Source organism: Otolemur garnettii, unplaced genomic scaffold (genome assembly GCF_000181295.1).
Source record: "Otolemur garnettii isolate 467f Iridium unplaced genomic scaffold, OtoGar3 scaffold00023, whole genome shotgun sequence".
In the NCBI taxonomy this organism is placed as follows: Eukaryota; Metazoa; Chordata; class Mammalia; order Primates; family Galagidae; genus Otolemur; species Otolemur garnettii.
Genome location: NW_003852418.1, coordinates 21317644 through 21330598, shown reverse-complemented (window position 1 = coordinate 21330598; position 12955 = coordinate 21317644). Strand labels below are relative to the sequence as shown.

Here is a 12955-nt window from a genome sequence, read left to right as displayed (position 1 = left end):
ACAGCCATGCACACTAGCAGAGAGGCGGAGACAAGTCACTTGCACACAGACAGCCATGCACACTAGCAGAGAGGCGGAGACAAGTCACCTGCACACACACAGCCATGCACACTAGCAGAGAGGAGACAAGTCACCTGCACACACACAGCCATGCACACTAGCAGAGAGGAGGAGACACGTCACCAGCAGACACACAGCACACAATGCGCCCTGAGCTCACTGTGGACCCATCTGGACGTGGACCTACTTTTTGTCTTGAATGTGTCCTTCCACTTTATGAAGCTCTTTTCCAAACAATCCGCATGGTTTAAAGTTAAGTACACACTTATGTCCGGTCCTGCAGGAAAAACACACACAGGCTTCTGTTGTGTGACATGAGATGTCCCCAGAAAGCAAATCTCCAGAGAGGAAACAGCTGGAGGCCACCCGGCCAGGCAGCATGGGAGGAATACAAACGGCTGTGACAGGCCCTTGCAGCAGGATGCAAATGTCCCAAGCCTGGCTGGTGAGGACGGCTGCAAAGCTCAGTATATTTACTAAAAATAATCTAAGTGTCCACTTAGAATGGGAGGATTTTTTAATACATAAATTGTATCCCACAAAGCTGGTAAGAGTGCACCAGACCAGTCATGCACTCCAGGAACGAGGGATTGGAGACTGGATTTACCCATGTCTGAAGATGGTCACTATATTTACCTAGGGATGACAATCCTCCCTAGCATAGTTTAAACTCTCCAAATAAAGTGATTACTGTGGCTCTGAACGGCATCACTGACCGGAGCGCCTGTCATGACCTGGACACTGGCCAAGGCAGCAGGTGGCAGGCCCCACCCAGAGTCCTGGATGGTCGTCTTACCCCAGCAGCATTACCTGTGGTTTAAAATCTCCACCGTCCCATACTGCTCAATCCACAGCTTCCCGATGATGACGTTGTGTACACAGCAGGTGGGGTTGGTCCAGGTGTAGGCTTCGTTGTGTCTGTGACCAGGCCAGAGAAAAGCAAGTCAGGGGGCGGCAAAGCACAGACACTGTGACCGGAGCTACAGGGACTAGGCAGACCTGGACGCAAGCGCCAGAAGCCAGCAGAGGAGCACAGGGCACTGCTTTGAAGTCCCTCATAAGTCTGTTTATTTAGCAATCATTTTAAATTTATTTCTTCTTTCCTTTGTAGCCTCAACAAAGCTTTCTACACAAACGTCGAGACAAGTTAACGAGCAATAAAGAAAGACCCAGACGCAGCAACGGCATTCTCCTGAAGTCGTCAGAGGTAAAACCAGGCCGCCAAGGACATGCTGCGCCTGGCCATGGGCAGCCGGCACGCGGCAGGAGAGGGCGCAGGGTGGGCCTTGTTCCCAATAGCTCTCCACCCTCCCAAATGGCCCTGCCCAAGGAGGAAAAACCCCAGATGTGAGCTGCAGGTCACCAAACCCACGTCTCGAGAGAGGCTGCCTGAAGGAGCCAGAAGTAAGGGTAAAAAGCCACTCAGAGCAGGAGGATTTCAGGATGTAAGCTTGGAATTCCTCAAATTTCCTCGGTGGAACCCAAACACCGCTATCAGGTTTACAGCTGTCAGCTCCAGGTGCCCCACCCGGATGGCAAGCACACCCAGCACACTGGGTGAGGAGTGGCTGCAGGGCGCTGGGGAACTTCCTGGCAACCAGCCAGGCTGGACCAACACCAAGCAGCAACCAGAGGAAATGCTCCTCACAGTGCATCACAGTCCAACAAGACTCCCAGCTGCAAACACTGGCAGCGAGCGTGCAGCCTGGCCCATGTCTGCAATGGGTTTTGCTGGGCACTCACTATGGGCTCTTTGATAGATACCAGCTTGGAGGGCATTTGCGCAAGGAAGAGCAGCCTAAATGGCTGGGGCAGCCTCTAGAACGGCACCTCCAGCAAGGCCCCTGGCTCTGCCAGGCCTGTGTGACCAGCCTACCCAGAACATGTGGGTGTGAGGAGGTCCTCTCCCTGAGGGCACAGCTGCCCTGCCGTGCAGGTGGCACAGGTGGTCTAGAGCAGGCGAGGGCCCTGCAGCCTCAGCACAGCATGGCCCCGCCACCACCCCCCTTGGATGCCATGAGGGATAATAAGCCCTGTGTTTTAAGCTGCTAAGTTTGGGTCCTGTGTTACAAAACACAAGAGCAACCAGAGTGAGAAGTCCTAAACAACAAGTGGCCTAGGAGGCCCCTCACTGGAGAAGCTGGGGTGGGGATGGGAGACTGCTGGTTGGGGGAGGGGTAGGATTTCCCACAAGGAGGAAGAGTCTTGGAAGTTTCCTCCCAAACAAGCAAGAAGTTTCGGTCTTCAAAGAGGCAAGCTGGGCCCTCCGCCACTCACCTGAGCAGCTCCAGCGTGATGGTGCCCCGTGGCTCCGCCTCGACGCTCTTGCCCCAGAACTTCAGCTTTGGGTAGATGGAGCCGTGGAACAGGAAGTCCTGGCTGAGGCCTTCGGAGTGGAACGCGCTGACGGGAGGGTGGTGGCTGACCTGCTCTGAGATGAATCTGAATCCTAAGTCCTCCCTGGTCCAAAAAACAGGGAAGGAAGAAGGAAAAGAGTCAGAGCCATGCAGCGACAGCAAAGGCGGGTCCACAGAGGGCCCTTGGTGGCCCACACAGGCCTGAAGGCCCCAGCTCATGGGAACACCCGCAACTTGCCCTCTGACCTCACACCTGGCCTGATGATGACACCAGACACACAAACATACAAGCCCACAGAAAACAAGCAATAGCCCAGGGCATAAGCTCCAACCCTGTACACACTCCGTGGGACCACCCAGGCCACACTGTTGTTGCCTAGAGATGCTGTGATGTAAGTGGAGAGGCATCCCCTCCAGATGAGACTCCAAGCTCCCGTCCTGACCCCAAGGGACACCCAGGCCCAATCTCCAGATCCAACTCCAAGCTCTTATCCTGACCCTGAGGGATGCCCAGGACCAGTAAGCTGACCCCAAGCTCTTGTCCTGACCCCTAGGGATGCCCAGGCCCAGTAAGCCCCCTCAGAGGCTGCTCCTTCCAGCCTGCCTGTGAAGCTCCTGAAATCTCAGTGATAGGATGTCTTATCCCCCAAAATATTTCTGGCCAGGAAATAGGATTTTTAGCACACTCTCTTTTTCAATAAAAATGTCAGTTTTTAATTGTTCCGGAACTCTGCATACACCTACAGTTGTAGTCATTAAAAATTATAAAAGCTAAACCACATAATTACTAACTTAACTAGAATCAGAATTTCTAATCGTTAGAGAGGAAGGAAAGTAGAAAATCTGGATTTTAAAAGGTTGTCTACCAAGGTATATAATTTACAAAATGAATACTTGTCTAAGAAAAGAAAGAGTATTTTTAGCTACACAGAGCAGCGTGCAGGGATGGCAGACATCAGGAAGGGTTCGGCACCTGTGTGCTCTGTCCCCTCAGGACTGGGGGTCTCGGAGAAGCACAAAGTACAGGGACACTGACACGTTTGGTCTGGACAGAGACAGGAGGCAAGTGACACAGGTAGAATAGGAAGGTTCCGAGAGAGGTTCCCGAGAGAGGCTGGCGGTGGGGTCACATCCCAGCCAGCACCTGGCCGTGCGCGAACTTTCTGGCCACACTGCTGCTTTGCTATCAGAGTCATTTCTGCTCTGCTTTATCTTTTTCAAGATATTTCGATAATTTTCTGGCTAGGTGCAGTGGCTCAAGCTACAGGAGGCTGAGGCAGGAGGATTGCTTGAGCCCAAAAGTTTGAGGTTGCTATGAGCTGTGATGACACTACTGCACTCCAGCCTGGGTGACAAAGTGAGACCCTGTCTCAAATAAATAAATTAATTAATTAATTTTCTAAGAGCCAGGTAGGGGCAGTGCTGACTGTGGAAGAGCAGGCCACGGGCAGTCAGCAATGTGAACTGCTGCTCAAGAGAAGTGTGTAGAGAAGGGGGACAGTGAGAATGTGCTACGGGAGTGAACTCAGTGGAGCTTCCCTCGAGAGCAGCTCTCAGCACAGGCCTCCCTCATCCCGGCCTTGGCTTCCCCATTTCTAAGTTGCAGGAGCAGAGCTGTTCCCCAGCACCCTCTTGTTGGACTGTGCCACTGCTCAGGTCACCACAGAGCCTGCAGCCACCACCACTACCACCACATCACACTTTCTCCTAACAACCCCTGCTTCCTCAGAGGGGATGAGACTTCGAGAACAGGACTTCAGCCACTCGGGGGCAGCTGCCCTTTGAATCAAACCTCAGACAGTATTCCCACACTAGGAGCATGGGAAAACTGAGCCACCCAGGACATATGAGGACAGGTCAGATGGGGAGACTGCTCAGTGACAGGCATGCGGCGTGTGGGGAGCTGGCACATCCAGAGACGAGAGAGGACAGTTCCCTCCCCAGTGGTCTGAAGCCCTGGCACCTGCTGAAGCTCTTTACACACCAGAGGCCAAACCACAGCCCCAAATCCCAGCACTCGCCATTAAAACAAACCTCAGTCGTTAATAACACAGAAGGCACAGCAAAGGGCCAAGCGATCCCCTTGGAATCTCAAAGGAGCTGTACTTCTTGGATACAAGATGCCCTCATGCACAATGCACCACTGTTTCATTTTTTGAAAGAAAAAATCCTGCAAATGAAACTACAACACGTAAAAATGTTGCACCATGAAAAACATGCCTTAGAATCAGTGAAAATGCTGACGCCTGCAAAGGCTCCTGGCAGCGTGGGGAAGGACTATGGCACAGTATGAAACAAAAAAGGATCTAAGTTAATATTCTCGCATTATGCAAAAACCCACAAAGAAACCACAAACTCACAAAAGAAAATCCACCAAAATGTGGACAGCTATCACCTTGTAAGGGATATTTCTGCTTTTGTTTTCCGCTTTTCCCCACATTGCACACTATCTATAAAGAACATGTTGTTGTTAAAAAAATGAACAGACTTTGTTTTAATAAAATATTCTGACATACTCTCAACTTACCCAGAATCCAAAAAAGAGGCTAATTCTTTTGGCTGAACTCCCCTTTCTACAGAAAAGAACTAAGATGAGCTGACAGGGGACCCCCCTTGCCCCAACTGCACCCAGTTACTGGGCAAGACACAAGGCCCCACAGCCCCTGGCTGGCAGTTCACATCCCATCAGCCTGTGGTCAGAGTGTAGAGAGGCGAGGGGAACAGCACAGCCTAGGCGGCAGCTCTGACCCCTCTTTCAGAACTGTCACCTACCCAGCATGATCGGCGTCTGAGCTGCCTCCTTCTGCGCCACCCCAGGAGAGGCACAGCACGTCCAGACAGGACAACACAGGGGTAGGGGGAATAAAAGCCATTCTGGACATCAGCAAAGGGCCCTGGAGGAGGACACACGCCTGCTCTCAGAACAGTTCCCCTGAGAAGCCACAATCTGCCCAAGACCACTGTAGTGGTCTGATGTCTTTGTTCCTGCAGGCCTGCTTGCCCGGCACGGAATCCTCCGGGGTGACCTTCTGGACAACTGCAGCAGCCCCAAGGCACCATGGTGAGTGAAGAGAATGCCAGCCCAGCCCAACCCTTCTAGAGGCCTTCTATTTTCAACTCTATTTTAGAGTCCTCAGGATTTTATTACATTAGTAACATAATATTCCACATCCATGGCAGATGTGGCTTGGCACCCAGCCGGCCCTCATGGCCAGTCTCTGGGATATGCTGTGTGCCAAGGGCTGGAGAGGCAGGGAACCAGGGAGGAGGTGTCAATCTGCCTAAGAGACAGTCTGTGGGAGGGACCATCAGTGACATTCGATGACAACGAGGTGGCCTGCCTGGTGCCAGGCCAGCCAGCACCCTCTACCCTTCCTGACGCCCCTGTGTGAAGCAGTGTGCTGGTAAACAAGGCCTCTGGTGCAGTGAGTCCCCTGGGGACTCAGTCCCCGCTTACACTTACCAGTTCTTTCAGTAACATTCATTACATCTTTCGGTAAAATGGCCCAGTTTTGCTCATTAGAAGCCTGAATCCTGCCAACCCTGCACATCGTGTACACGTCACACACTGTATGAAATTGTCTGTGAACATGACAATCTCCATTTTTGACTCTAACACATTAAAATAGTCTACTTTTGCCTTTTCCCTTGCTGTGACAAAGGGGCCCAATGGCCATCTATGGTGACTGTACACTGCTCTGGGAACTTGCCTGTCACTTCCTCAATAAAACTTTGTTCCACACTTGCCTAGCTTTGGTGGGCCTGGTCGCTCTTTGGGCAAGAGCACACTAAGGACGCAGACAGCTCCTCTCCCCTGCTTATGGGCTCAGGGTCTGGGAGCAGCCCACCAGCCGCCCTCACATCCAGGGTCTTCTGGCAGGTAGAGCTGAGGAGGAGGCGGCAGAGGAGGAGCCAGAGTTGGCGGCAGGAGCCAGGGCAGCGTCTATGAGCATCAGTGTGCAGCTGCAGCAGTGCCCGCCCTTCTCAGCAGCTCATGTCAGAGGAGGGCTGGGCAAGGGCTCCTGCTGCAGACCCAGGCCAAGAAGCAGCTCTAGCAAAAGAAAGATTAGGGCACAATGGCAGCCGAGATGGCCACCAGGAAGCCACCCTGAGAAGGGAGGCGGATGGGACATGGACGGGCTGAAGGAGAGACTTATGGGGAGGCAGAGAAGGGGTGATATTTTGTATATTTGGGGGAAGGGCCTGCCTTGCCCTCCTGTCATACAGGAGGCTGGGGCTGGCAAACAGGGAGGAGGTCTGTAGCCATGATGACCTTTAAAAAATGGGGAGGGAGTTCTAATAATTATTTTGGGCTGGGAAACTTATTTAGTGACATCATGGTAGAGAGAAAGGCTGAGGGGTGGCTCTGGCACCCTGGTGATGTGGCTCCTATTCATCTTGCTGCTTGTTTTGGATTATATGTAGTTAGACACAAAAATATATATATTCTATTTTTAATGCTACTTTAGATTTCCCAGGATTTTATTACATTAGTAACCCAATATTCCATGTATGTGAAACATTTTCTTGCTCGTGGTAAGCTCTTAGTTCAAATCGTTTATTCCCGGAGCAGAGCAATCAACACTACGGAAAGAATCACACTCATCCTCTGAGGAGTCGCGTCTGGGCGGGCAGAGCCCTCACTCTTACCTGATCAGCTCGTACGTCTCTCCCAGGAGCGGGTTGAACGGCTTGCCTGTCCTCTCCCACTGTGAAGCCACAGCCGAAACAGCAAAAGCAGCCACGGACTGCAAAGAATCCACAGACGGGGTGAGGACAGCCTCACAGCTGCCACTGGGAAGCACGTTGCTCACAGGGCCATGTCGCAAAGCACGAGGTACCTCATCACATTTCACCCTCCACTAGCGGGATGTGTTGAGACTGAACAACGTCCAGGAAGGGTTGTTTGTCACCCCCAGGTCCTTAAAGCCACAGCAAGGAGCAGCCACACGCTGTTTCCCGCCCTCGTGGCCTGGCCCTTCCTTGCATAGGGCATGCCGTCAGTCTGTCTGTCACTCACAGATCTGAAACACATCCACACGTGGGTTCACGCACTCACACGCATGCCCCACGCGCACACGTTTACACACACATGTAGGTCCACACACACACTCACATGCATGCCCCACGCGCACGTTTACACACACATGTGGGTCCACACACTCACATGCATGCCCCACGTGCACATGTTTACACACACATGTGGGGCCATACACTCACACACTCACATGCATGCCCCACGCACACGTTTACACACACATGTGGGTTCACACGCTCACACACATGCCCCACATGCACACATTTACACACACATGTGGGTCCACACACATGCATGCCCCACACGCACACGTGTGGGTCCACACACACATATGCCTCGTGCACACGTTTACACATACACGTGGGTCCACACACGCACACTCACGCATGCCCCACATGCACACATTCATACACACACATGCTGGGGGTGATAGTGCCAAAGGACTTCAATACTGCCCAAAGGCAGCGCCCACCACCCTCTGCAGCTCCAAGAGGCTGGCACTCCTGCCCAGCGGCAGCAGGAGAGACCTCTGGGGGCGCAAAGGGCCTCATGGCATCTCTTGAAGTTCTGCAACCACATACCACAGACATGCTGTGGACATATGCTGTAGCCGCTAGGCAGGGTGAGCCCTGCGGCCCTCCTCACAGATGTCCCTACGTCCAGGCTTAATGCGGGGTCCCACCATACATGGCCAGATGTTCAAATGGTGGATCGTGGGCCCACCTGCATCCTCTCCAACGGCTGGGGCTGGCGGCAGGCCCTGTGCAGCAGGTACACGTGCTCCATGTACTCCGTGATTCGCTGCAGGAAGCTCAGGGGCTCATTGAAGGCAATCGGCATCGTGATCTTGGACAGTTCCTGAGGATGGGGAAGTCCTGCTCTTTATGCTTCTGAGGCCAGGGGGCTCCCAGAAACAGGCACCCCAGGAACCATGGCCTGCTCTGGGCACCTTTCCTGGACCTTAGACTCCTGCCCCGGACAGATCTCAGAACCCTCCTTGGATGAGCCGTCAGCTGCCCTCTTGGCCCTGCCCGGTGATCCAGCGTCCCTCAGCCTTCCCACAGAAGCCATGGAGCCTGGAGAAGACACCCTGAGGACCTGTCCCCCTTCCTAGCCTCACGCACCATTCCAGACATGGAGAGGGCGGCAGGAGCTCCCACTGCCCAGTCACCCCACCGAGGCTCTGCAGGTTCCACGCTGCACTCCTGGGCAGCGGTCCCAGCACACAGCCTCCCCATGTCACTGCAGATCACCCCAGCCTCCCACTGCCTCTTGCTCAGACCGGCCAGTGAGACCTTCTGCACCGTGACCTGAGGCCCAGCCCAAAGGCCCCTGAAGCTGGCAAAGGTGCCCAACTTTCTGCTCAGAGCAGTGGGAAGCAGGACGAAACCTCAGGGGCCAGTGCAGGCCCCTCCTTACCAGATTTCTAGGGAAGAGACTCCACAAGATCAGGCAGAGGGCATCCCAGAAGGAGCACAGCCAGCACTGGCCCTCTAGGAGGACCAGGGTCTGGGGTAGCCAGTGGCAGTGTAGGAAGCAGCAGAGGAGGAAGAGTTTGTGGGAGCTGACTGGCGTCAACAGGGGCAAGGGTGGCCTCTGTGCCCTCAAGCAAGTCACTGGGCCTGTCGGTAGATCGCCAGGCCCAGCACCATCCGGGCACACCCAGACTGGGCTGGGAGGCTACAGAAACACAGTGTTCAGGCAGGGAAAGGAGACATTGCTCACCCATTTGGGCTGCAGTGACCCAGGGCCTAAGCCTGAGAACACAGGGCAGGAGCAGAGCCCAGAGCTCATGCTGCAGAGCAGCCGATGCCGGATGGCGGGAGACACAGGTGCAGGAGGGGCTGGACTACAGGCACACCCTGGGCAGCTTCCAGCACTTGGGTAGAGCTGAGGCTTGCAGGGAGCAGGACTGCCCAGGAAGGGTGAAGACACAGGCCCCTGGGCCCTCAGCTCCCACGTAAGGAGCACATAGAGAGAGAGTCAATGGAAGAGGCTCTGGAACATGGGCAGAAAAGGAGAAAGATGAACACCTGCAGTCTGTAGCCCAACAAGGCTTCAAGTCCCAACCAAACACTGAAAGCCTGTAAAACCAGGGAGACACAGTCACAGTCCACAGCACAAGGACCAGGGATGCTGGCAGTGGACAGGAAGTATCGTGAAGCTGCAGAGAAAACCCCCCACATGCTGGGCGGACGCAAAGTGGTGCAGCCCACAGGGAGGCTGGGCCGCACTGGCAACCCCTACAGCACCCCAGCCAGACAGGCTGCCCGGCTGCTGCCCACAGCACTGCTCGGATCAGTGAAAGACTAGAAAAGACCCAAATGCCCAACAGCAGGACACTAGGGGGCACAGCACGTTCTGTGCTGTGCTGCACATACTGCTGAATGGGGAGTGAGGGAGGTCATTGGGGCAGAGCCCCCATCTCTCTAAAGACAAAAGGAAATGCACCGTCAGCTGTGCCACCCACAGAGGACACTGCAGAGGGGCCTACGGGGAACAGAGAGCGCAGGGAGGGCGGGAAGCCCAGCTTCTGGGACAGATGCTATTGGGTGCACGGGACTTAGGACTCATAATTTTAAAACAAATTACATTTTGAAAACCAATCTCTAAACATTAAAAATGAAACAAATGAACCTGCCAGAGTCCCTTGGTGGCCTAGTCCCAAAGAGGACAACCCCAGGTGACTTCAGGACACACCATTTGAGATGTGCCCTAAGGAGCAAGGACCACAAAAGCCAAGAAACTTGGGCTGTCTCAGGGAACACACTGAGCACCCGCCCAGCACCAGGTGAAGCAGCGAGGCAGTGGCCACGCCAGTCCCAGCGGCTGGTCTCCGGTCTGCCCAGGCCTGCTGGTGAGGGAGGTGGGCAGGAGGAGCCTGTCCTCCCAGTCTGAAGCAGCCTTGAAATTAACAGAAAGGCAGTTCCTGGCTCTGTCCCCAAAAGACCTGGAAACAAGACCGCTCCAGTGGCCTCCCCAGAGCTCAGCTGTGTCCTGAATTCTCTTTCTATCCCTGGAGAAATGGCCGATTCCAAATCTCAAACAGCAGTTACCCAGGAGGAGCTGGAAGCATCTTTGCAGAGGGTTCTGAGCCAACCACACGTGGCTTCCACAGGCCCCAGGCAGGACAGTGTGTGGACCAGAAGACCCCAAATAGGTTCAACTCCATGAGTTTAAAGAAAAAATGACAAGCAGGTCAGTTATACTGGTCACACAGAGGGATGGTAGCAAAACACACACAGTCTGGGGACCCAGGTGGAAAGGAGTCATCACTGGCAGGCCCAGACCCTGGCACACTGAGTTCTCAGCAGAGGAGAATGCAGAACCTTCTAGACCAGTGGTTCTCAACCTTCCTAATGCCACGGTCTTTTAATACAGTGCCTATGGGTCGCGACCCACAGGTTGAGAACCGCTGTTCTAGACAGTGGGCGCAGAGCAATGGTGTCAGCGTGCCCATCTGCAGATCCTTACATCAGTGCATCTGTTCCAAGCTTTGAGCCAAAGCATTTAGACTCAGAGGAAGAGCAAAAAAAGTATTTCCTGATAGAAGGAATCAAACCAGGTCTACACACCTAACCCGGAAACACCAGAAAATGACATTCGAGACAACAGGGACTTTAAACAGAGCGTAGATATATGAAGATATGAAAGAACTATGTTTGGGGTATTTTTGTTTGTTTTTGAGACAGAGTCTCACTTTGTGCCCCTCAGTAGAGGGCCGTGGTGTCACAGCTCACAGCAACCTCAAACTCTTGGGCTCAAGCGATTCTCTTGCCTCAGTCTCCCAAGTAGCTGGGACTACAGGCCCCCACCATAACAACAAGCTAAACTATGTTGTTTTTTGTTTTGTTTTGTTTGAGACGTCTCACTCTGTTGCCCTGGGTAGAGTGCTGTAGCCTCACAGCTCACAGCAACCTCAAACTCTTGGGCTCAAGCGATTCTCTTGCCTCCGCCTCCCAAGTAGCTGGGACTACAGGTGAACACCACATCACCCAGCTATTTTTTTGTTATAGTTGCCATTGTTGTTTGGCAGGGACGGGCTGGATTCGAACCCGCCAGCTCCAGTGTATGTGGCTGGTGTCCTAGCTGCTGAGCTACAGGCACCGAGCCTAAACTATGTTATTTTTAAAGAGGAATAATAGCATTGTGGTTGTGTTAAAAAGTCTTTTAGATACACATCAGAAATATTTACACATGATGCCTGGAATTTGCCTCAAAATGCTCGAGAAGGAGAGAAGCAGGTGGCGGGGTGGGCGAAGCTGCCCGTGGGGGACGCTGGTGACAGCAAGCACGTGTCACACCGTCCATGCTAATGAGCGTGCTTGTCTCTTTAACATGAGCTGAGAAGCCGCAAAAAGAGGCTGTCACCAAAACCTTAGGAGATGAGTATTTTAGGATGACGTGTTACGGGGTAAGCGACTGCAAGACAGCCCCCTCCTGGCACCTCGGACACACACCCACCAGTGCTAATCTGGATCCGTCCTGTGATCACTTCCTTAGGGAAGGCAATTTAAATGATTTCACGGTGTTGAAAAGATGCTTTGCTCTTAGAATCTTGAATCAAGTGGTTTTTCAAGTTCCTGAAAAGATACTCATCCTCTATCCCCAGATAGACACTTTTGACAAGACCTAAATTGTTCACGAAGCCAAAAATACAGGAGAAAATACTGCTAAAAGAAAAAGTCTCAAACGTGTTATCTTAAAAGACAACACACAGATGTGCGCAGAAGCACAGATGTGCCTTGGGTTAGCATGTGGGCTGGTGTGCACACTTCTATTTCCCAGCTCTGTCTGCTGGGAGGGCCCCCGCATCACAGGGCACCCCCGCACCAGACCTCGGCTCCCAGACACCACCCAGGAAAGCTCCTGGGGAAGCAAGTAGCTCCTGGGCCGAGCCAGGGCATCCTTCAGGGCCTGAAAGTGAGTGTTCCAGAGAGGGTCCAGCAGGGGTGCAGGGGCCTCCAGGAAGAGCTCCCAGTGGCCAAAGTAGAAGGATTTGAGAAATTAAATAAATGAGGACATTTGGGAGGCTAAGGTAGGAAGGGTTCTTGGGCCTAAGCGTTTGAGACCAGCCTGCACAACACAGTGAGACCCCATTTCCTACAAAAATTTTTTTTTTAAAATCAGCCAAGAGTGGTGGCCTCCTGATTCCTAGCTACACAGGAGACTGAGGCAAAAGGATCACTTGAGACCAGGAGCTCAAGACTGCAACAAGCTATGATGAGCCACTGTACTGTCCAGCCTGGGCAATAGAGGGAGACTGTCTCTTAAAAAAAAAAAAAAGGTCTCAAAGTCCAAAAAGACTGAGGACCTGCTGCCTCCCACTGGAGCAGCCCGAGATGACCACATACCACGGGGACCCTTGCAGGGCAGAAGCAGGAAATAGCGGGGAACACGGGGCATTCAAGGGAAGTGTGGAGTTAGCTTTGGATCAGCCTCTTTTTTTTTTTTTTTTTTTTGAGACAGAGCCTCAAGCTGTCCCCCTGGGTAGAGTGCC

General features: G+C 53.1%; 1 protein-coding gene across 1 annotated transcript in view; it reads right to left on the bottom strand.

The window, feature by feature from the left end:
• OSBPL2 (oxysterol binding protein like 2) overlaps positions 1–12955 on the bottom strand; it is a 49476-nt gene that overhangs the window by 13099 nt on the left and 23422 nt on the right. The window contains exons 5-9 of the mRNA XM_003787759.3: positions 8179–8313; positions 7068–7165; positions 2338–2520; positions 871–978; positions 248–337 (exon numbers count right to left, since the gene is read on the bottom strand). Of these exons, the coding sequence (XP_003787807.1) occupies positions 248–337; positions 871–978; positions 2338–2520; positions 7068–7165; positions 8179–8313 (614 nt within the window). The remainder of the gene's footprint in view (positions 1–247; positions 338–870; positions 979–2337; positions 2521–7067; positions 7166–8178; positions 8314–12955) is intronic.